Source organism: Nicotiana sylvestris, chromosome 9 (genome assembly GCF_000393655.2).
Source record: "Nicotiana sylvestris chromosome 9, ASM39365v2, whole genome shotgun sequence".
Taxonomy (NCBI): Eukaryota; Viridiplantae; Streptophyta; class Magnoliopsida; order Solanales; family Solanaceae; genus Nicotiana; species Nicotiana sylvestris.
Window position 1 is genome coordinate 158,717,581 of NC_091065.1, and position 23,403 is coordinate 158,740,983.

Genomic DNA, 23,403 nt, shown 5'->3' on the forward strand with positions numbered 1-23,403 from the left:
AATCTTTGAAAACTTACTTCCCGGATGAAGAGGTAAACTCAGTTGAGGCAATATCCAAAGACATCAATGCTTGGAAAATGTTCTTCGATGGAGAGGTAAACGCAAAAGGTGTCGGAATTGGGGAAATCTTGATCTTGCCCACCGGTTAGCATTACCCGGCCACCGCTAGGCTTCGGTTTTTCTGCACAAACAACACTGCTGAGTACGAAGCTTGCATTATGGGCATGAACATGGCAATAGACAAAGATGTTGAAGAACTGTTAATCATGGGAGACTCAGATTTGATTATCCGACAAGCTCAAGAAGAATGGGAAACCCGAGATATCAAGCTTATTCTTTATAGGCAACATGTGGAAGAACTCGGCAAACGATTCAAGTCAATAGAGTTCAGGTACATTCCTCGCTACCACAATGAACTAGCTGATACACTTGCCACTTTAGCCTCAATGCTGCCGTACCCAGGTAATGCCTACATTCATCCATTGGAAATCCAAATTCGGGAAAGGCATGGTTATTGTAATATGGTTGAAACAACACCAAATACCCAACCATGGTATCATGACATAAAAAGGTTTTTGAAAATGCAAGAATATCCCGAGCAAGCCAGCGGAGACCAGAAGAGAACCATTAGGCGGCACATGAGTGGTTTCTTTTTGAGTGGTGATGTCTTGTACAAGAGAACTCCGGACCTCAACTTGTTGAGATGTGTTGACGCGGAAAAGGCTAGAAGAATCATGCATGAGGTACACGCGGGAGTATGCGGACCCCACATGAACGGGCATGTTTTAGCAAAGAAACTCCTTCGAGCGGGCTATTACTGGATGACCATGGAAAAGGACTGTTTCAGCTTTGTTCGGAAGTGTCATCAGTATTAGGTGCACGGTGATTTGATTCATGCACCTCCCACAGAACTGCATCCCATGTCAGCACCTTGGCCATTTGTTGCTTGGGGTATGGACGTCATTGGGCCAATCGAGCCAAAAGCATCAAATGGGCACTTATTCATACTAGTTTCCATTGACTACTTCACGAAATGGGTTGAAGCCATCACTCTCAAATCTGTCACTAAGAAAGCTGTGGTAGATTTCGTGCACTCCAATCTTATCTATCGTTTTGGCATTCCTGCAACTCTTATCACCGACAATGCTGCCAACTTGAATAGTCATTTGATAGGAGAGATATGCAAACAATTCAAGATAACGCACCGGAACTCTACCCCTTATCGGCCCAAAGCCAATGGTGTCGTCGAAGCAGCAAACAAAAACATCAAAAAGATTTTGAGAGAGATGATTCAAAGTTCCAGGCAGTGGCATGAAAAGTTACCGTTTGCATTGTTGGGATATCACACTACTGTGCGCGCATCAATTTGAGCCACCCCGTATCTTTTGGTTTATGGCACTAAAGCCGTAATACCCGCGGAGGTTGAAATCCTCTCTCTTCGGATCATCGTTGAGGCTGAAATTGAAGATAGTGAGTGGGTTAAAACCCGGCTGGAACAGTTAACCTTGAACGATGAAAAGAGAATGGTCGCGGTCTGCCACCGACAGTTGTACCAACAAAGAATGGCCCGTACCTACAACAAGAAAGTGCGGCCTAGAAATTTCGAAGTAGGGCAACTCGTGTTAAGGCGCATCCTTCCCCATCACCAGGAAGCAAAAGGAAAATTTTCTCCTAATTGGAAGGTCCCATATCATCAGAAAACTATTGCCAAAAGGGGCATTGTATTTGGGCGATATTGAATGGAATGATCCCGAAGCAGCTGTAAATGCGGATGCAGTCAAAAGGTATTATGTTTAGCTTTTCTGCAGTGACAACTTTGTCCGATTGGGATGACGAAGGCTTTCATTCTCGCTACCCAAACACTCCACACCCTTTGCAAACCCATTTGAGCCGGTTACTCTTCTTTGATTACCCTCTTGGGAACCGTAAAGTGTTAAAAAAAGAAGAGAAAAGCAAGCAAAAGCAAAAGCAAAAACAACAAAACAAATGTTTCTCTGAACTACGTTCGACTTGATTCCGAAAGGATACGTAGGCAGCCTCTCCCTGGGGTTCAGTCACACCAAAACAAAAATCCAATTTTCCCCAAAAGTGAAACTGGGGAAGATGTTATAATGGTTCGGCAATGAGCCTACCTGAACGGTTCCAAACTTGTAATTTCATCCAGATTATTTTTAACCAAACCTTGTTCAAGTCCTTCAGATCAATCAGCAAAGGCGTCGGAATTAGAAAACACAACTATTTGGATCCGATGCAATCAAACGAGAGAAACAAAATGAGAGAGTCTTATTGGTGAAAACCCACACGGGCACCATGAGGCGATGGCAAGCAGAGAAATGAAAAATGAGAGAGTCTTGTTATTGAAAACTCGTAAAGAGCACTATAAGGCGACGGTGAGAAGAGAAATGAGAGAGGTCGATTGGCGAAAACCCGTAAAGGGTGCCGTTGATCGAAAAGAAGAAATCCCTCACCACCATTGGTATTGAAAGAGTCCTGGCAAGGTTTCTCGGTTTAAAAACACGGGTCGCAATGGGTATGTGAGAAGTTGGATAGTTGTGCAGATCGGTCATCTAGTCCAAGAAGCATGTCATGTCTATTGAAGTCTGCATACACCCCAGATAAGTCCGTTCTTCCTCCCCGAAAGGGACACTTCTCTCTAAATTCATTTTCTTGACTTTTGCTTACTTTTCCTTGAATCCCTTTCGGTCTAACTCTGTTTTCGAAACTAATACAAAGAAAAGGTGGTAAGATTGGCTTTACAGGGTCCTGCCTATCAGAAGCTAAAGAAAAGTACCCAGCCTTAGCGGGTGCATCAAGTCGATCCCGACTGCTGATGCTTTGAAATCAAATTTATTGAAAGGAAAAGAAAGCCAAAGGCAAAAGCCTAAAGGCGGAATAAAGTGAAAGGGTCGAAGCCCCACATGGGTAAGCCGTCATAAAATCTTAAAAGTTAAGTCCCTTAGTTTGAACAATAGATCCATCTTTAGAAAACCACTAAGCAGCAGAGATTCTCAACAAAGGTTCGGGCCGAGATCGAGTGTTGAGACAATCAAGGCCACAAAAACTGACTACCGTTTCAAACTAACAATTGTTCTTTGTTTGAAAAAAAATTGAAACAGGTGCAATCCAGAGCAACCGTGCAAGAAGCAGGTGCAGCCAAAAAGGAAAAGATGCACAAAAGCTAGAAACAGCTTTGCAGCAAATAATCAATCCAAAAAGGGAAGTTTCCTCCAAGTTCTTTCCTGAATTTTATCAAAAAAGGAAATGAAAAAAAAGAAAGAAAAAGAAGAAAATCTAAACAAAATGATAGCTTAGATTCGCAACCTCAATCTGTTACTCTTTTGCCAACATTAGGGCTCCAATCCCTGAGTTGAACTTTTTAGACATAGGGCCTCCATTCCCTAGTCGCCTTTTGCCAACATTAGGGCTCCAATCCCTGAGTTAAGCCTTTTTAGACATAGGGCCTCCATTCCCTAGTCGCCTTTTGCCAACATTAGGGCTCCAATCCCTGAGTTGAGCTTTTAGACATAGGGCCTCCATTCCCTAGTCGCCTTTTCGCCAACATTAGGGCCCCAATCCCAGAGTTGAGCTTTTTAGATATAGGGCCTCCATTCCCTAGTCGCCTTTTTGCCAATATTAGGGCTCCAATCTCTGAGTTAAGCTTTTTAGACATAGGGCCTCCATTCCCTAGTTGCCTTTTTGCCAACATTAGGGCTCCAATCCCTGAGTTGAGCCTTTTAGACATAGGGCCTCCATTCCCTAGTCGCCTTTTGCCAACATTAGGGCTCCAATCCCTAAGTTGAGCCTTTTTAGACATAGGGCTTCCATTCCCTAGTCGACTCTTTTGCCAACATTAGGGCTCCAATCCTTGAGTTGAGCCTTTTAGACATAGGGCCTCCATTCCCTAGTCGCCTTTTCGTCAACATTAGGGCCCCAATCCCTGAGTTGAGCCTTTTAGACATAGGGCCTCCATTCCCTAGTCGCCTTTTTGCCAACATTAGGGCTCCAATCCCTGAGTTGAGCCTTTTAGACATAGGGCCTCCATTCCCTAGTCGCCGTTTTGCCAACATCAATCCCTGAGTTGAGCCTTTTTAGACATAGGGCCTCCATTCCCTAGTCGCCTTTTGCCAACATTAGGGCTCCAATCCCTGAGTTGAGCCTTTTAGACATAGGGCCTCCATTCCCTAGTCGCCTTTTGCCAACATTAGGGCTCCAATCCCTGAGTTGAGCCTTTTAGACATAGGGCCTCCATTCCCTAGTCGCCTTTTGCCAACATTAGGGCTCCAATCCCTGAGTTGAGCCTTTTAGACATAGGGCCTCCATTCCCTAGTCGCCTTTTGCCAACATTAGGGCTCCAATCCCTGAGTTGAGCCTTTTAGACATAGGGCCTCCATTCCCTAGTCGCCTTTTGCCAACATTAGGGCTCCAATCCCTGAGTTGAGCCTTTTAGACATAGGGCCTCCATTCCCTAGTCGCCTTTTGCCAACAAGTTGTACCTCGAGACACAGGGTTCGAGATGACCGAAAGAATGAGTCTCAATTCAGAATAAAGAAAGAAGAAAAAGAATAAAAGGAGTGAATTCAAAAGGTTGAAACGGAGTAAGATGCGGACTGCTCAAGAAATAACTGAAGTCACAAGCTTCGCCTGTCCCACCTTGATCCAATGCTGAAGAAAGAATAAACACCTACAGCTAGCGAGCATCAAGATTTAGATCGGGGTCCATAGCAAAATTAGCTAAGACCCAAGATCATGTTTTAAAGAGATTTATAGATAGGAATTTTGTAACCCGTAGCTGATAGGCCTAGCTAGCTTAACTTAAGATTTTCCTTTTTGGTGTAATAAGGAGGTCAGCAAGCAGTAGCAGCAGCAACAGCAGTGAAATCAAAGCTCCCAGTAGTCCCAGCTACCGAAATTTCCAGAACTACATTGACCTGATTCCTTTATAGCCAAGGATATGTAGGCAACCTTTGAAGCAGGGTTTGATCAGACTCTTTTCAAAAATGTTTCCCATGGAGTGTCAAACGGGTAAAAATCCCTCATAATTGCTCATTTTATCTTTGCCTGGAAACCCTTCGTGTCTCCGAACAAAGAGGGGCAGTTGTGAGCACGTGATTTTTGCCTCGCATGAGTTACTCCTACAGAATCTCCAAAATTAGGATTTTTCTTTTATTATTTGGTTTTTAGGAATTAATTGCTCAATTTTCGTGTTTTGTTTACATTTTGTGTGCATAATTAATTTTATATAAATCATGAAAAATAGCAAAAAATATCATGCACTGCATTTAGGATTTAATTTTACATTTTTTACATTAATTAGTAAATTAGTTTGTTTTATAATATATGAAAATCACAAAAATATTTCATTTTTGCATTTTAAATCTTTAATTTTAAATTTTATAGTTTTTCTTTGAATTTAGGGTTTAATTAATTATTCTAAATACTATGATGAGTGATTAATCTAATTGGGTAGGTTAATTTCGTTTTAAAAATTTAATTTTGGTTTATTTTAATTTGAAAAGGAAAAGGATTTGAAATTGAAAAAGAAAAAGAAAACAATTTGAATAAGGAGTCTGTTTGGGCCCTTTTTATTTAAAATTCCATAGGCCCAAACGATTATTCCTCATTACCCGTCTAGAATCGGCCCAGATCCAGGTTCAGCCCGGTCCAAACCCCCAGTAACCAAAACGACGTCGTTTGATTACCCTTTGATCACGGTCATTGGATCTCCTTATTCCAACGGTCCGGAACTGGGGAATAAATAATATATATATGTACAAACGTTACCCTACCCCCCTCTCGTTTCATCTCTTTCACCTCACCCTTCTCCGGAGACCCTTACCCAAAGCCCTAACGCCGCGCCGAAATCCCACCGCCTCAGTCTAGCAGCGCCGGTCCCAATGAACACCAAATCAACATTGCAGACTCCCCTTCACCTCCCCGTTCTGAATCCTTACTTATTTTCTTTCGAATCTGTCTGGAACGCCTCGAATCTTGATTTAAAAGGGAAACCCTAGTGCCGCCATTGTTCTCTCCGGCGGCAGCGCCACCCCTGTTCAACCCCAAATTAACACCCTGCAACTCCCATGACCCCCTCACACCAAATCCATAACCCTTTTTCCTTAAAATCACCCCAGAACTCATCGAATGTTAAATCAAAGGTTTGAACCCTAAAATCCCAAACCCAAGTCAGTTGAGTTTAACGAAGGTTTAATGACAAAATTGGTTTTATTCGTGTGTTTTCGTTTGAGAACACACGATTAAGGCCCATTTCATTCAAAAATCGAAGTTTTCTTTGAAGATTTTCAAGACTTTGTCCACCGGGTTTAGGTATTTTTCAGTTCTTTTCCCTTCATTCATTTTGTTCGCTTAAGTTCTAGTCTCCATCTCCTCTTATTTCGTCTCTTCTATTTTGCCTCCATTTTTAATTATTTCTGTTTGTATGTGTTAAAGTCGAGTTTGTTCATGCATGTCATTTTAATTTCTATGTTTCTTTGTGTTACTTCATTTTTGGTTTTTAAAGAAAAGAAGTCCGATTTTTCTCTTGGACAATTCTGCCTAGCCCAATGAATCTATACGGGCTTCGAAGTCAGAAACCCAGGAAAGAGATTCAATCTAGTATGGAAGGCCTAGATTTTTGAATTGAATAATTGGGTCAATTTGGACCCATGTTCTGTCTAGGTTCTTAAGTTAAAATACAGGGGTAACTAAGGGTTATTTTGGGTAATGTACTGAGAGAATCTCTCAAGTAACTGCCTGAGAAGCTTCCCAGAAGCTGCATGATATACTTACTTGACCAACAAGTCAGTAAATGAAGGACTAGGTAGCAATAAGGAAAATTTGAAAAGGACTAAAATGATAAAACTGAACCCTTAAGGCTGCCCTAGTAACTTGCCTATAAAGGCATAGTTACTTCGGTTTCCATTCAGATAGAGAGATTTTTAGAAGGTTAAGAAAACTCAGAAAAAGAGAACGGCTAAAATTTGAAGAAAAACCACTGTTCCATTGAGTTCCACTTCTGATTTTTGAAATTTCAACTTGCTAAGGGAATCCTTGGCTCAGCTGGTGTGTGAAATGGCTTGAACTTGTTCTTATTTTAGAGTTTGGGGTTGAGTTCTGGGTCAAGGTCACTGTTTCATTGGTGTTTGAGTTTGAGTTCACCGTGTATTTGGTTGAATTTGGGACCTTGCTTACTGCTGTTGAGTTCTACTATTTTGGTTTTTGCTATTGCTGGATCTGTTGCATTACTGCTACAGCTGTTTGTTGCCCTCACCTTTTTTCCTTTTTGTAATTTCCAGGTACATATTCTGAAACCTGCATGGCTACATGGTAGCATAACATCAACTTTCTAGTTCATAGTTTTATTTTCCTGTTTTTCTGAACTCCCTTGTTATGATTCGTTTGATGCATTGTGCTTTATTGGCTGCTAACAGCACACTCTTAAGAACTATATTTGGCTTGTGTTTAGTGTGGAATTCAATCTTCTATCGAGCATATTATAGCTAGGCGATCATTGAGTTTTTTTTTAAAGTGTTCGAAGGGCTGTAGATGTAGCTGAAGTTTTAAAATCAAATTTGAAAACCTATAAGTTCTATGCTGAGCCCTTTGCATGTATGAGGTCAATTAATTATGGACATAAGTTTAAGGTTAGGCATGTTACATTGATGATCGTACAAGCTTGTTTTATGAGTGAGGGTAATAGTGCCTAAAGTAAAATTGTGAATTGATAGCAAGGTGTAGTATTAAATAATTTGCTTTCGTCAAGTGATAAATGACACAATAGGCATATCTCTTTGGTTCTCACACCTGTTTGCCTCTATTGGGGTTCGATTCCAAATTCTGTGCCTGCAGCCTATGCTCGCCAATATTTGGGCACCTTTTTTGGGCCTGAGTATCGAATTTTTCTTAAGTTGAAGGGAGGCCCATTGCAGTTGGGCAGCCTCTAGATTTGAAGAACTGAAGTTGGGCATCATTTTACGAACAGTTGTAATTTCTTTAAGTAGTCGGTGGAGTTGAGCCATATTAGCAACACGAATAGTCTATGGCCCTCCGAATATTGGTTTGAATACCCTTTTAAAGTAGAATCGAGGTGCGCCGCGCCAAATAGAATCTCTAAATGCGTGGCCCTTACTTAATTATATCTTTTAAAATTCTTAGAAATCGAGGCGTTCCATTTAGCAAATTTTCATGGCCCTCGCAAATTTAAAAACGTGTAGTTGCTTTAGGCGCGTATTTTAATAATATTACCTTCCTAAACTCGGGTGTGCATTTCATGTGACCCAAATCCAAATCTCAACAACTTTAAATAAAATGTGTCGTGGACCGCAGGTGCATTTCATGTGGCGTGGTTCAAGGCATATTTTAAATAACGTTGAATCTTCCTAAAAATGATTAAAAGCGATTTATTAAGTTAAAATTATACCATAGGTTAAAACATGTATTAAAATCAGATAATAGGCCAATTATAATAGTTTAAGCGACCGTGCTAGAACCACGGAATCCGGCAGTGCCTAACACCTTCCCTCGGGTTAAAAAAATTCCTTACTTAGAATTTCTGGTTCACAGACTTCAAAAGGAAAGTTGAAATTCCTCGATTTGGGATTTTAAAATAAACCGGTGACTTGGAACACCAGAAAACAAACCATCCCAAGTGGCGACTCTGAATAAAAATGAATAAACAATCTCATGTCGAATAATGTCACTTTAATTGGAAAAACTCCCTATATATATATATATACCCTAGGGTGTGTAACAAGGAGGTGTGACACTTGGCACTGAAGATACTAACCTAAAGAGATGAAAAGATTGAATCGGAACGATGTGGTCCTTATTTGGTGTTTCTTTGTAATCCTGTGAAGTACTTATTGATTATTTTAACTACCTTCTATTTGTTTTCATTGTTCATTCTATTGAGATTTGTGTTTGCCTTACATACTAGTACTGTTCTACAGTACTAACGTTCCTTTTGTCGGGGGCGCTACATCTTTAAATGGATGTAGGTGGTTCCATCGCAGATAGCACCGATCGCAGATAGTGGTGCTCTCTTTCTTTCCTCATAGCAGTCTTGGTGAGCCCCTAATTCTCCCAGGGGTTATGTAGTTCTTCTTTTGTATAAATTTTTAAGTTTTGAGGTATCGCCGGGGCCTTGTTGCTGGCATTGTCATGTTGGTCTTTTGTATCATTAGAGGCTCCGTAGACATTTATGTAGGTCATATATGGGTGTCAGGGTGGTCATTGGATCACATTGTATTTTGGAACTCTTCCACTAGATTGTCAATTGTATTTACTTTTGTGAAACTTAACTATGGCATATGGTGTTTAAGTAAAAATGAACTAGCAACGTTTACATATTTATATAACTGATCTCTCCCATATTTAACAAATGGTGATGTGTTTCCCTCTTGGGTTATGAATGAGTCGGGTAGGAGAGGCTGAATAGGCTTGCTCGACCGGGTTCACTCGGTCGTGCACCGGTCGCGCTCCCCGAGGTTGGGGCGTGACAATTGTATTACCGGCAAAAAGGGTTCCAATTCTACGCGTGAACTAGATGCAAATATGTACCTGGTCAAAGAATTCTACGCGAATGTTACTCACATCTAAAAGGGTACTAAGGTGACCAAAGTGCAGAATCTAAAAATTTGCTTTGACCCCGTTGCACTGAACAAATTTATGGGGTTTGAAGAAGTGGAAGTAGTGCAGTATTTGGAGAAGCTAGCCATGGGTGATGCAGCTTATCCGTGGTTGGATTAGATTCTAACAATCCCAGGGTCAACACTTCTATGGCTCGCAGTAGGGGTTCCAATTTTTCGGGCCACCCTAAACTTTGAAGCAAATGGGTGGCAAACATTTGTGTGTAGCCGCATTTACCCATGTCTCAATGAAAACATGCTCCCACTTCCCCATGCAATCTTGGTGGCTTCAATTATGGAAGGGTATCCGATAAGTGTTGGTGCCATCATGTCCACCAATATCACTTTAGCTGTCTAGAAGGAAGAAAGATCATATACATACCTGAACTTCCTCAATATATATAATTCAAGGATCAAAGGGTGGAGTCAAAGCATTATGATACAGATGTGAAAATCAAGAAGCCTTTCTCCTGGTACCACCGCTAGGGGGCTGACAACCCGAAGTTCAAAAATAAAGATACTACCTCTGCTGGCCAGTCTGAGGAGCCAGCAGTAGTAGTTACTAATTCAACTGTCGAGCCTTCCACAGCAGCCGATACTTCTAATGGGACATCAGCCATGTGACCATCTTCTTCTACCAACCCACCTGCTTCTGTTAGACTTTTAGTACCATTGCCAGTGCTAGCTTCCTCTGCTTATCCTTAGACTGCACTGCGAGTCTCCCAGACATTGGCGAGTCTCAACAACTAGATGCATGCAACTACTACAAAGCTGACTGATATATCCAGTGTTGTTGTATCACAGTCCTCAGCCCCAGCAGCTCCATCACAGCCACAAGTACCTCCGTTAGTGAAAGAAGCATTGAAAAAGATTCTGCAAAACCAGAAGACCATTACAGATACTCTAGTGGCGCATGGGAAGGTCATTGCAAATTTGAGCAAGCAGGTCAGAAAGATGAAGAAGTCTCTAGCATCAAAGAGGTCAATGGAGAAGTTGACAAAAGAGGTCGAGAAGATTGCATTTGCCGGAGATTTGCCATTAGACCTACTCATGGAGACAGCACCATCAGCAACACAGATAGCACCAAGGGCATCAGCCGGCCAGTCTGAGGAGCCGGTTTCCACTTCGCACACTATTGAGGAGATAATCTGGATGTTCAGCAACCCAATTAACCCTCAGCCTAGTAATGATGAGATATAACTTGAGCCTAAGGTTGCTGATGATCCTATGGAGACTGAGACCGCATAAGGAGTTCTCTTAACTCTCTACCTTTTCCCTGTTTTTATTTTTGTTAAGCATAAGGGACAATGCTTATTTTTCATTTGGGGGTGGTCTATTTATATTATTTGACATTTGGGTTATAATAACTCTGATACTATCTTTCTTTCATCTTTATTTAACATTGATATGTATATATTCTCTCCATTTGATGTAAATATTCATCCCCTTATATATATATATATATATATATATATATATATATATATATATATATATATATATATATATATATATTCTTCTCTCTTGTGTATATATCCATTTGACTTCGATTTGTATATTCATTTATCTAACTTTCTGTAGTTTATTTTATAGCTTATTTAGTTTGCTTTTCCTTAGTAGTGTAACTTCTTATTTACTCTAGTAGATTCTTTTTAATTTGCTAGCTTCTTTTTACGTTTTGAGTGAACAATAAGCCTTTGATTTTCTTAATGCCACAGTTCTTTCCAAAGGTGGAATTTTGTGTGAACCGGGTGGCTATTCCCAACGATGGATGGCGTGATAACCTTTTTAAGGGATTGAGTCCGTTTTCTTTCATGTTTTGGTAAATATAGTAGTAATGAATAAAAGGGCTTGAGAAATGATTGTATGCTATCCTTGATCCAAATTGAAAGTTGAAATCTTCCATAGCCTACTAATGTGATATCCCTAGTCAACCTCTTTGATCTGAAGCCATTTTTTAATAACTACGTTACAAGCCTTTATCCATTCTGTAATGACCCTCTCTTGGCACCCGATATTTCATTAGCATTCTCAGGAAATAATTGACAAAAACATAAGTTTGGGGGAGAGACAAGGAGTTTGAGGTGATATAAGGTACAAGGAAGAGAAAGAAATTAAGAAAATGGAAGGCAAAGAAAATAAAGAAAAAACAAAAAGAAAAAGGCCAAAAAGAAAGTGAATAAAGTGAAGAGTTGAAGGGAATCCAAAGGAAAATAAAGAGGTAAGGCTGAAGTAAATAGAATAGGAGAAAAATAAATATCATGCTCAAGTAAGAGTGATGTTACGTCTCTCTAGTTCCCCTGAGGAAGAAGAAAATGACTCAAAGAGTAGAGAAAGTATGAGCCGAAAAGAGGAAATGGTGTGCTTAAGGAAAGATGAAACCATTCTATTCCAACAAGTCCTACCTTGATCCAAAAGCATTCATTACATCCCACAAAAGCCATACATGATTTCAAGTTGAGTGAGCTTACATTAGTGGTGATTTACATGAGGGGCAAGCTTATGGTACTTAAAGCTGGACTTATGACGTTCTTTTGAGAGAGATGAGCAAACTTTTCACAATCCTTGCTTCGAGTGTTGCATTCTAAAGTTAGATTGGCTAATGGAGAGTAGAGGAAGAGGAGTTTGGGATCCACAATAACCTACGTGAAAGAGCAAGCTTCCTTGATAAATAGAGTCAACTCTTGATGCTCTAGAGTCACATTAGAACTATGGTACTCAAAAAGTCATATCATGGTGTTGTTAATAATTCATATGTGTTGTGGGTAATTGTTGGTCCCAATTGATGTGTAATTGATTCACCTTAGGCTAGCTGAAATATACCTTTTTCTAGTGAAGGTGGGAATTGCCTTATTTGCTTGAGGACAAGCAAAAGCTTAAGTTTGGGGGAGTTGATAAGTAAGGATTTTGACCGCTTATTTGCTCTCTTTTACTTGCGTTTTACCTTAAAATGCTTAAAGGTATTCCTGGAAACTAATGAAATATGCTTACTTGCAGGAATATTGGAAAATGAGCCAAAGAAGTTAAAATCAACTCATAAAGGAGTCAAAAGTGAACAAGAACCAAAACTGGACAAAAAGGGCTAGCAGTACGGACCGCACAATTCTAGTGCGACTGCAAAAGAGGGATTCAGAGAGTGGTGTTTTGTCTAGCTCAGGGAGTGCGGACCACACTGAAATTGTGCGGCCACATTCACTTTTATGCAGATCGCAGGATTAAATATTCAAAGAGCTGGAAAGTAAAGGAGTGTGGACCGCAACACTTTTGTGTGGCCATAGCCACTTTTATGCGTACCACAGAAGCCTGAAGATTCCAAGCCTAAATTCCCAAGACTGCAGACCACAAAACTTTTGTGCGGCTGTAGGAGCCCATTGTGTGGACCGCACCAGAATTATGCGGCCGCACAACCTTTGCAGGGGCATTTTTGTCTGATATTTTCAGCTTAGTATAAATAGAACTTTTTGTCATTTTTAGGTTAACTTCAATTTGCAGAGATGCACCTGAGCCATTTTCTTTACTTCTTTAAGTAATTTTGTACTAGATTGACTTATTAACATTAGATTTTCTTTGTTTAATCAATGATTATACATTCTATCTTAATTTCTTCTTGTATTTTTTCATTTTTCATGAGTAGCTAAATCATTATTTAGGGTTGTGGATCAACCCTAGTGTGGGTACTTAATGGGTATTTAATTTTACGGCTTGTTAGTGATTGGATTAGTGATATTTAGCCTTTTTGTGTTTAATTTCTAGAATTCATGGTTGCAAACATTAATTCATGCCTAATTGACCTAGTCTTTGCTTGAGAAAAAAAGACTAGGGTTAGGAAAACTTAGCTAACAAGAAATTGGGGTGAACTTAAGAAATTGATATCCCTAATTAAAGGATCAAATCTAGAGATAGTAAGACCCGACTTGAGCATACATCACTTGATTTGTGCGATACTCATTTGGACTTGAGAAAGCCAAATTTGGGCAAAATCACCCAAACTACTGAGAGGTATAGAGTGAGCAATTGCGTGCGATTGCTATACCACGATCCCGATAAATCAAACTTGCCCTATAGTTTACAACTCGTTAGGTAGCCACCTAGGTAAAAGTCACGACCCTAAATTCCTTTATCATTTGAAAAACAACCAAAACCAAAATCATTATCTTCTAGTTATTATTTGCAATCATTAGTTAAAAGTAGAAATAGAAACAACCAATGAATATGTGAAAGTGAAATATAGGTCACATCATACACTTACTCTAGTTATATACCTAATCCTAATTCTTACTCCCTGTGGATTCGATCCCGACTCCTGTTGTGTTTATTATTGCTTCGACCGCTTCACTACCTAATTGTAGTGTGAGTTTGGGCGAGATCACTTATGTCATGAAGATTTATTGATTTTGGAAACTAAACTTCTATTCTTCTATTCTCTCACAAATGGTGAGGACACGTGCGATCGGATCAGGCAGACGGTCACTAGTGCCACCAGCTAGGTCTGCGAGAGGCCGATTCCGCGGTAAAGATCGAGGCGCAACTTGTACCATAGCTAGAGCAGCACCTTTGGAGCTACTAGTTGCTCCAACTAAGGAGCATACCTTATGTTATTGAGCTGGTGGAATCTACCCAGACACCTACCTTGCCCATCGTGATTTCGGGCCTTCAGGAGGCTTTGGCTCAGATTTTGACAATATGCACTAGCCCTTAGGCGGTTTCAGTTCTGGCCGCACCAACCAGTTCTCAGGCCGAGGGAGGTGCTCAGATTCCTGTCGTCCGTACTCCAGAGCATGTAGCTCAGGGACTCCAGACACCAGGGGTACTACTAGCCCAGTCGGTTGCTGCTATTCGGGTCAAGGTTGGCCCACCTATGAGTGATTAGGAGCACAAGAGACTAGAGAGGTTTGGGAGGCTTAAGCCTCCAGAGTTCAGCGGGGAAGAGTCAGAGAATACTCCGGATTTCCTAGATAGGTGTCAGCGGATTTTTCGTACAACAGGTATTTTAGAGATTATTGAAGTTGTATTTACAACTTTTTAGTTGACTAGGGCAGCCTACCGATGGTGGGAAGCCTATGAATTGAGCAGGCTAGTTGGAGCAGCAACACTTTTATGGCATGAGTTTTCCATTCTCTTTTTGGAGAAGTTTGTTCCACAGACCCGTATGGAAGAGCTGTGTAGAGATTTCGAGAAGCTACGCTAGGGAGATATGACTATGACCTAGTATGAGATGAGATTCACAGATTTGGCCTGTCATGATATATTGTTGGTTCCCATATAGAGATAGAGGATCAGGAGGTTCATTGATGGACTCAACTGTGGCCTACATTACAGTTTGGGCCGAGAGACTGAGACAGATGCTAGGTTTTACCAGGTGGTCGAGATTGCTAGGCATTTGGAGTTTGTTCACAGGCTTGAGCGAAAGGAGCGGTAGGGAAAGAGGCCCCATAGTTTTGGTGTTTTTAGTGGTACCTCATCTAGAGATTAGTCACATCACAGCAGAGGTCGTCCTTACAGGCCCGCTTAGATGGCTCATTTGGTTAATCGTGGCACATCAGCTAGTCATAGTTCTTATAGTGCTCATCTGGGTCAGTCATCTTTCCGTTCTCTATCAGCTCAGAGTTCGTCCCGTGCTCCATCAATTTAGTGTTTATCAGTATCGGGTTCTTTAGTAGTTATAGTTCTCAGGGTCTGATGCAGGCCCTATTACTATTTTCGGCTTGATGTTGTTATGATTGTATAGAGTTGGGGCATATGAGGAAGTATTGTCCTTGTCACTACAAAGGTCAAGTGCAGCAGGGAGGCCAGTCTATGAACCTTGCATTAGTTGCCATACCATCCGCTCAGCGAGCTAGGGGTGAAGGTCGTATGGGTCGAGGTCGCCCAAGAGAGAGACGTCAGATAGGTGGTGGTCAGGCTCGATCCAATGCTTTTCCCGCTAGGCCGAAGGCAGTTTCTTCAGATTTAGTGATCATAGGTATTGTTTTAGCGTGCCACAGGGATGCTTCCATATTATTTGATTCTGGTTCCACTTATTCATATGTATCATTGTACTTAGCTAGTTTTTGGATATGTCCCGTGATTCCTTAATTACAATTGTCCATGTATCAACACCGATGGGTTCTCGGAGACACGAATGTTGATCTTTTACTGCTTAGTATGGTTGATTTTGACATGGATTCTCGGAGGCAGATTCTTCTAGGGTTGTGAACGGAAAGGTATGTTAAAAGTTTGATAGCTAAATGTATGTGCTATGGATAGGTCATAACGGGTTTTCAGAGGTTATCTACCTATTTCGAGAAGGATCAGAATTGATTCGAAGGCTACCGGTAGGCCTAATGAGGATGTGTGTTTTATATTGGGCCAGACTTGTTTACTTTGCACAGCTATTATAGCGGGAGGTGTCATCGATTAGAGTTGACCTCATTCGTGTTTTGAAATGTTCCGTGTATTACTCTTCTACTCCATGACGGGTTGTTAGACTATTAATATTTGCATATGATGCGATATTGCTTAGGGCTTTGTGATGGAATTCGAGTGAGATAACTCCTGAGGTGATGAATGGTTGATTATATGTTGGTTATGGTCTTCTTGTTTGTGGTGTATAAATAGTGATTTCCGTTTCTTCATGGTTATGGTCATGCGCCTCGTGTGTTTGTTGAATATTAAGCACATGGTTATTAATTGTAAGACTCATACCTCGAGGTAGTCCAGGTGGACCGGTGTTTGGATCGGGTCACGCATCGCAACGACGTTATGATTGGGATAGGATCCTCTAAACTCAATTCGAGAGTTTTTATTTCTTCATTATGAGATGGGTTCATATCATTTCGCTTAGTGGTGGCATTTGTTGAGCTGCTGGGTGATTCTCCCATTGGGTTCTCTTCATTATCTTTTGGGTACATCCCGATTGTTGCTTGTTTGGTGCACAGGTTGCACGGTGTGTGGCTTTAGGTGGTATTGGTGTAGCACGTTGCAGAGCATCTTGTATTTGATGAGAATAGGTTATTGAATCTGGAATGCGTGCTATCGGATTTGATTACGGTATGTTTAGAAGAATAATACCATTAATCAACTCAAAATTTGTTAATAGTTCTTATCAGGCGAGAGAGGTCCATGACTTGTTGATCTGATGAGTGTTTATCAGTTTTTGTGTGTTTCCTCCATCATTGATTGTGTACGAAGGTTTAAGATATTGTTTTATTTGAGATGAGGTTTGTTACTGGTACCGGGCATCTCATTGAGCAGTTATTGTGGTTGCAGGTTATTTCTATGAGTATCTTAGTTGTGTAGTATAACATGTGATTACATTTTGGATTATGACTATGGCTTGATTCAACTTGTTCAAATGTGTAGATGCGAGAATCAGGTCTAGCAATAGAATTCAAATATTTGAAAATTTTGACTCTAAGGTTCATGGACTAAGGTTGCAGTAAGGATCTTTATCAAGGTTGTATTTTCAGGGTTATATGAATTGGGGTGACATGGAATAACCCACTATTGTGTGCCTGGGGAGGTTATACAATGATTTGATGGCGTTTGAACGACTCTTGACACGTTCAAGGACGAATGTATGTTTAAGTGGGGGAGAATGTAACGACTCGATAGGGCATTTTGAGCATTTGAATGCAATTTGGTGGTTTAAGGTCTAAAGTAGCTTCATATGATCTTTTACGACTTGTGAGTATCGTTGGTTTTGGTTTTCGAGTGACAGACTTATTTGGAAGAATGATTCTTATTTTAGAACTTTAAGATGAAATTGTTGACCAAGTTTGATTTTTGCGTGTTTGATCTCAGATCAGAGTTTTGACAGTTCTGTTAGGTCCGGATGGTGATTTTGGACTTGGGCGTATGCCAAAATTGCATTTGGAACTTCTAGAAGGTTTTGACCGTAATTGGCAAAAGTTGAAAATTTTCCTAAGTTTGACTATGATTTGGCTTTGTGGTTTGCGGGCTCGGAATTTGATTTTGGGACTTGCAATAGGTCTTCTTTGTCATTTATAACTTGTCTGCAAAATTTAGTGTCAATCGGAGTTGATTTGATAGGATTAAGACACTTGGTTGTAATTCTAGAATCTATTGAACTTTTCCTTGGAATTTATGTGTTTTGGGGGATGATTCGTAGTTCTAGATGTTATTTACGTATTTTGATCACGCAAGTGAGTTCGTATGATGTTTTTAGACTTGTGTGGATGTTTGGTTTGGAGTCTCGAGTGCTCGGATGAGTTTCAGATTGGTTTTCGGATTGGTTTTTTTCAAAACTATGTATGCTGGTACTGCTTCGTCGCATTTGTGATGAAAAGGTCGGAAATGCAACCATCGCATTTGCGGAATCCTAGTCTCTTTTGCGATTTTATGTTTTTGTGGAAGGAATTCGCGTTTGCAAAGAAATTTTTCGCTTTTGCGAGAGTTTTGTTGTCCTCTTTTGCGAGACATCTATCGCTTTTGCGATGACAACTGTCTTTATATTTGCGATGCTTTTGGTCGCAAATGCAACTTTAGCAGAGAGTCCCAGGGTTCGCTTTTGCAATGAAATGCTCGCGTTTGCGAACCCACTGTCGCAAATGCAATATCTCAGGCAGGTATTATGAGTTGCATTTCGAGACTTAGTCTCATTTTATCACCTCTTGAGCTCTAAACTCGTTGGGATGCAATTTTGTTGAGAGATTTTCATACCAAACTATTGGGTAAGTAATTTAATCAATTTTCAACTATATTTCATGGTTATATCTTAGATTTAACATCAAATTCATATGAATCAAAGTGAAAATTTGAGGAATTTTGCCGAAGTTTCGAAAAATGAGAATTTGAGTTTTGAAAGTCGATTTAGACTCGGATTTTGAAACAAAACACATACATGTACTCATGGGGTTACTTGTAGTCGGCACCTACCCTTGGACCCAGGTTTTGACCGGGCGAGCCTGGAGTTGACATTTGTTGGCTTTTTGGAAAATGTGTAAAGATCGTAGCTTTATCTATTATAATTAGTTTTTCTTGCACTATTTGATTTTATTAAGTCGTTTTGGTTAGATTTAAGCCGTATGGATGCAAATTTTAAAGATAAAGGTATCTTTGAGTGTTAATTTGACCTAATTGAGGTAAGTATCTTGCCTAACTTTGTGTGGGGGAACTACCCCTTTAGGATTGGGATTGATTGTGCTATTTGTATTATGTGAAAGTCGTGTACGCAAAGTGACGAGTGGGTACATGGGATATATGTGGTAATTGACCGATTGAGGCTATTTAAACTCTTTCCATGCCTTTAATTGAATTGTCATAACATGTATACTCTTCATTGTTAATCAACTATTACATGTATTAAACTACCCTTACATGCTTTATTTGTCATTGTTAACACTTGTTGTACTTTTTACTTGTTATTTGCTTCTATATGATTTAATTTAAGTTATTTTTGTGAAATGTCTTCTTATTGAGTTATTGGTGTTGAAGTTGTGAAAGCCATTACCACATTGAGGAGAAGTTGTTAATTGTTGAGATATCTTTCTCGTGGGGAAATTCAAATTCATTTGTTATTTTTGATATTCTTATACATATTGTGGTTGAGCCATGGGCTATTTGTTGGGAAAACATTGTTATTGTTGATTTTGGAAAGTTGTGGCATATGAGCTTGTGGTGCGAGTTGTTATTGTGTTGTGGTATTGATGCGCATGCGGAGGTATAAGAATAGGGGTTAATGTGCATGTGACGGCATAAGGTGAGATTTATATGCGTGTTGCTAGTAAGAGTATTACTTGAAGCCACGCGGTGACATAAGGTGGGCTAAACTGCTTGTAGCTATTTCAGAAAAAAGTATTTTCAAAACTATCTACATGTAAGGCTCACGCGGCGGTAGAAGGAAAGATTGTGATTGAAATTGTGAAAAGTGAATATGATGTAGTACCTCATTGTGAACTTATTGTACATTCTATATTGGGACAACTTGTTGATTTGATCGGCTATTATTTTTTCTTAAATCATCTCACTTATATTTTGATTATGTTTGGTTATTCATTATTATCTTGGTATTGGAACGATTGTGATTTTTTATATGAGTCATGCATTCTACATGAGATGCCAACCTTTGCCTCCATTATGACTTAGTGAATTGATTGTCAATGTGAATTTAATTGCATGGAGTCACTATGTCGTATTCTGCAAAATTGTTGGTAACATAACAGTTCAAATAAAATAAATATTTACATGCTTTATTCCATGTGTCTCTTAAGATATAACTCGTCATCTCTTTCGGTGCTTTATCATTTTAAATAGTTATTGTAGTTTCACTATAATTGAGTTCTCAAATTTTACTCATCACCCTGCTTGATGTTTACTCTACTTAGAATTGTTATCGTGTTTTTCTTTTATCAAGTTATAAATTTAATTCGTTAATTCAAGTAATATTTTACTTTATTTAAATATGATATTTTTACTCAAATTTTATTGATTTCTAAACTAAACATATCTGATACTCTATTTTATAAAAATTGTATCTTACTTTACTTTATTTGACCTTTAAAATAAACTCATTATTCCATTTGACGCCTTACTTTATTTAAGATTTATATTATGCTTTATGGTATTTAACTATATCCCTCGATCATTTTAATCAATAATTGTCACAGTTGAAATGTACATGGTAGCACGTGTCTCGGGGAATTTCTTGTTATAAGTCCCTGTTTTGGGGACGATTTGATTATTTGAGTTGTCATATGTTTTTCCTTATTTGAGTTCGTTCATATCTCATCGGTGTTCTGTTTATATTTCTTCTTTATTACACATTTACTACTTGCTGCCATTGTGTTTCTATTATTCCATTATTGGTTGATATCTGTAATCTTTCCATCGTTATCCTTACATTGATGTCCTTTCTGTTATTAGCGTTATGTATATCTTGAACATATTTCCATGTCTAGTAGGTATCTTGACCTGGCCTCGTCACTATTCTACCGAGGTTAGGCTTGCTACTTACTTGGTAACATTATGGTGTACTCATGCTACGCTTCTACATATTTTTGTGCAGACCCAGGTGTTTCTGATCGTGATGTTGAGGGTTGCGTATGCGCGGCAGGAGCTTCAAGGTATACCTACTTGACGTTCGCAGGCCTCAGAGTCACCATCTTACCTCATTATGCCACTATCAAATTGTAATTCAAAACATTATTGTATTTAAAACTTCTAGTATAATTTAGTAGAGTTTATGACTCCGTACTACCGGTTTTGGAGTATGTATAACTATTAGTCGTTCCAGCTATGTATGTCAATCTCTGGTTAATGAATTAATGATTTAGTAGTTCATTTCTATTAATAGCTCATCATGTGTTAGGCTTATCTAGTCTTAGACTAGGTGCCATTACGACATTTTATGGTGAGAAATTGGGATCGTGATAACTTGAAAATTATAAAATATCGTGTCAATAAGCCACACAGATTGTCAAGAAACAGAATATGAAGTCTACCTACAATGTCATCATCCTTACTCCAATTAGAATGTCTTAATGTACTCTCTTTCTTACAAAATTGCTTTAGAAATCCTAAATAGGTGGTTAAAAAAAGTTATATTTTTATGTATAGCGCCACAATATCTGGCGCTATACATTAACGGTAACGGCACCGTTAATGTATAGCGCCAGGTATTGTGGCGCTGTACTGTAAAAGATGACACGGCACAAGTATAGCACCACAATACCTGGTGCTATACATAAGTTTTTTAAATTCCTCCGTCTTCTTCATCATTTCTTCCTCCATTTTTTTAACGTCTCCTCTCTTCTTAATCCCCCACCCCATACCCGCTTCTGCCCTCCTTTTAAAAAAAAATTTGGGTCCCCCCGACACATAAAACTTGAAGAACATAGGTCTCACATTCGAGTAGAGCTTCGTGTTATTGTTGATTCACACTTCCGGAGTCAAAATTTCAATCTTTTTGCTTTCCGAAAATTCTAAATCGAGGTATTTCGATTTATTTTAAGTTGACACATTTATAATAATGCATATTATTTGATTTGCATGTGTTCTATTTCGGTTTGTGTTTTTTTTTCGAAACTAGCATGTTAAAATTTATCCGGATTTAATATTAGTGTTTTCTAAAAAAATATAAATTTGCAAAATAAATTTGTCTGTTAATATCCTGATTTATATATATATGTTTTCATGCTATTTTGTGTTTTATTTGCAATTAAATTTATTTGTTGTTTATGTTTAGTTTAGATTATTTTTTAGCGTAGTAAAATCTAGACCTTTTTAGCGTAGTAAAACGTAGACCCTTTTAGCGTAGTAAAATTTAGAGCCTTGTTGCGTAGTAATGTGTAGTATTTTAGCTTAGAATTCCTTTTGTTTAAGTATCTTATACTGGTTGTTGAAAATGCAAACTTTGTACAATTAAGTTAATAATTGTATCAACACACATAATTAGTAATTTGTATAATTAAGTTATTAAAAATATGAATTTAAACTATAAAAAGACACATAATTATTAATGATAGTTTGGTGCCATTGGGCCTCAAAATATCGAGCCCGGAACCTATCGATATATATATATATAATTTATACAATTAAGTTATTAAAAATATGAATTTAAATTATAATAAAACCACATAATTATTAATGATAGTTTAGTGTCACTGGGCCTCAAAATATCGAGCCCGGAACCCATATATATATATATAATTTGTACAATTAAGTTATTAAAAAATATGAATTTACAGTTGACGACATGGACGCGACTATACATCTCGGCCCTCGGACGTTGGATCTATTATCCCTACAGCCCCAGCATAGATCCGAGTATATATGGGACGGACAGTTGCTTACGCAGATTTTCTGGGATAGGAAAGTGGATCTATTGTGGGAGTTTTTGAGTCCTCCCCACGTTCTACATCCCCGCGTGGTTCATTACCTGGAGGAGATGGGATTATATAGGGTTATTAGGATTGGCCGGATACAGCTTGACTATGCTTTGATCACGGCCTTGATTGAGCGGTGGCGACCGGATACGCACAATTTTCATTTGCCCATCGGCGAGGCCACCATCACTCTCCAGGACGCCGAGATTTTATATGGCATGTCCGCTGATGGCTTACCAGTTTTACTGCCTGCGACCATGAGATATTATTCGCGGCAGGCATATTAGGATATGCTACACATGCTCACGGGTTTCATGCCAGAGGACGATGAGGTAGCGTCTGGGTCCAGTCGTATACAGTTGGTCCCCATTAGAGACCACCTGGTGTAGATCCACCATACTATCACCGATGAGTCAGTGAAGGTGGATGTACAACAATATACGAGGCTTCTGTTGGTCCTTCTATTTGGGGGGGTCTTGTTCCCGAACACTTCGGGGAACCTAGTGAGCCTCCGTTTTTTGCATCATATTGCCCGGTACGAGGATACAACCATCTACAGCTGGGGTGGTACTATCATCTCATATCTGTACAGGCAGATGTGTCGGGCTTGCATCGGTACACAGAGAGACATTGATGGCTTTTTTCCGCTTTTACAGGTGACAACATATACAAATAATATGTCCATTAGTTACAATTTTACCTAGTTATAGTTAATCTTATACTTTACGTCAACTTTGTATGTTAGGTTTGGGTCTGGGAGCGATTTCTGTAGTTTCAGTTACCTCTACCACAGCTACCGGCTAATGTAGAAATTCTGCATCTCCCTCTAGCCTCTAGGTGGGTTATGCGTCGTACTCTTGCACGAAAGTATGATGCCCATCATAATCTCCCCCTATGCAGGGATGTGTTGGATCTGCTGGAGGACGCACAGGTGAATATATAACTAAACTTACCTG

The 23,403-nt window shown here is 39.4% G+C and overlaps 1 protein-coding gene across 1 annotated transcript; it reads left to right on the forward strand.

Annotated features, from left to right (window-relative positions):
- The first annotated feature begins 230 nt into the window (after positions 1-230).
- LOC138878484 (uncharacterized) lies at positions 231-9,744 on the forward strand. Its single transcript, XM_070158167.1, has 2 exons — positions 231-743; positions 9,622-9,744. Exons 1-2 carry the CDS (start codon positions 231-233, stop codon positions 9,742-9,744), a joined length of 636 nt encoding a protein of 211 aa, XP_070014268.1.
- The last annotated feature ends 13,659 nt before the right edge of the window (positions 9,745-23,403 follow it).

What these genes read in the sequence shown, in the direction of transcription:
- LOC138878484 (XM_070158167.1), top strand. Translation starts at nt 231, where the DNA reads ATGGCAATAGACAAAGATGTTGAAGAACTGTTAATCATGGGAGACTCA. An exon ending in CTAGAAGAATCATGCATGAG is followed by an intron (nt 744 to 9,621) that starts GTACACGCGGGA and finishes ACCAAAGTGCAG; the next exon opens with AATCTAAAAATTTGCTTTGA.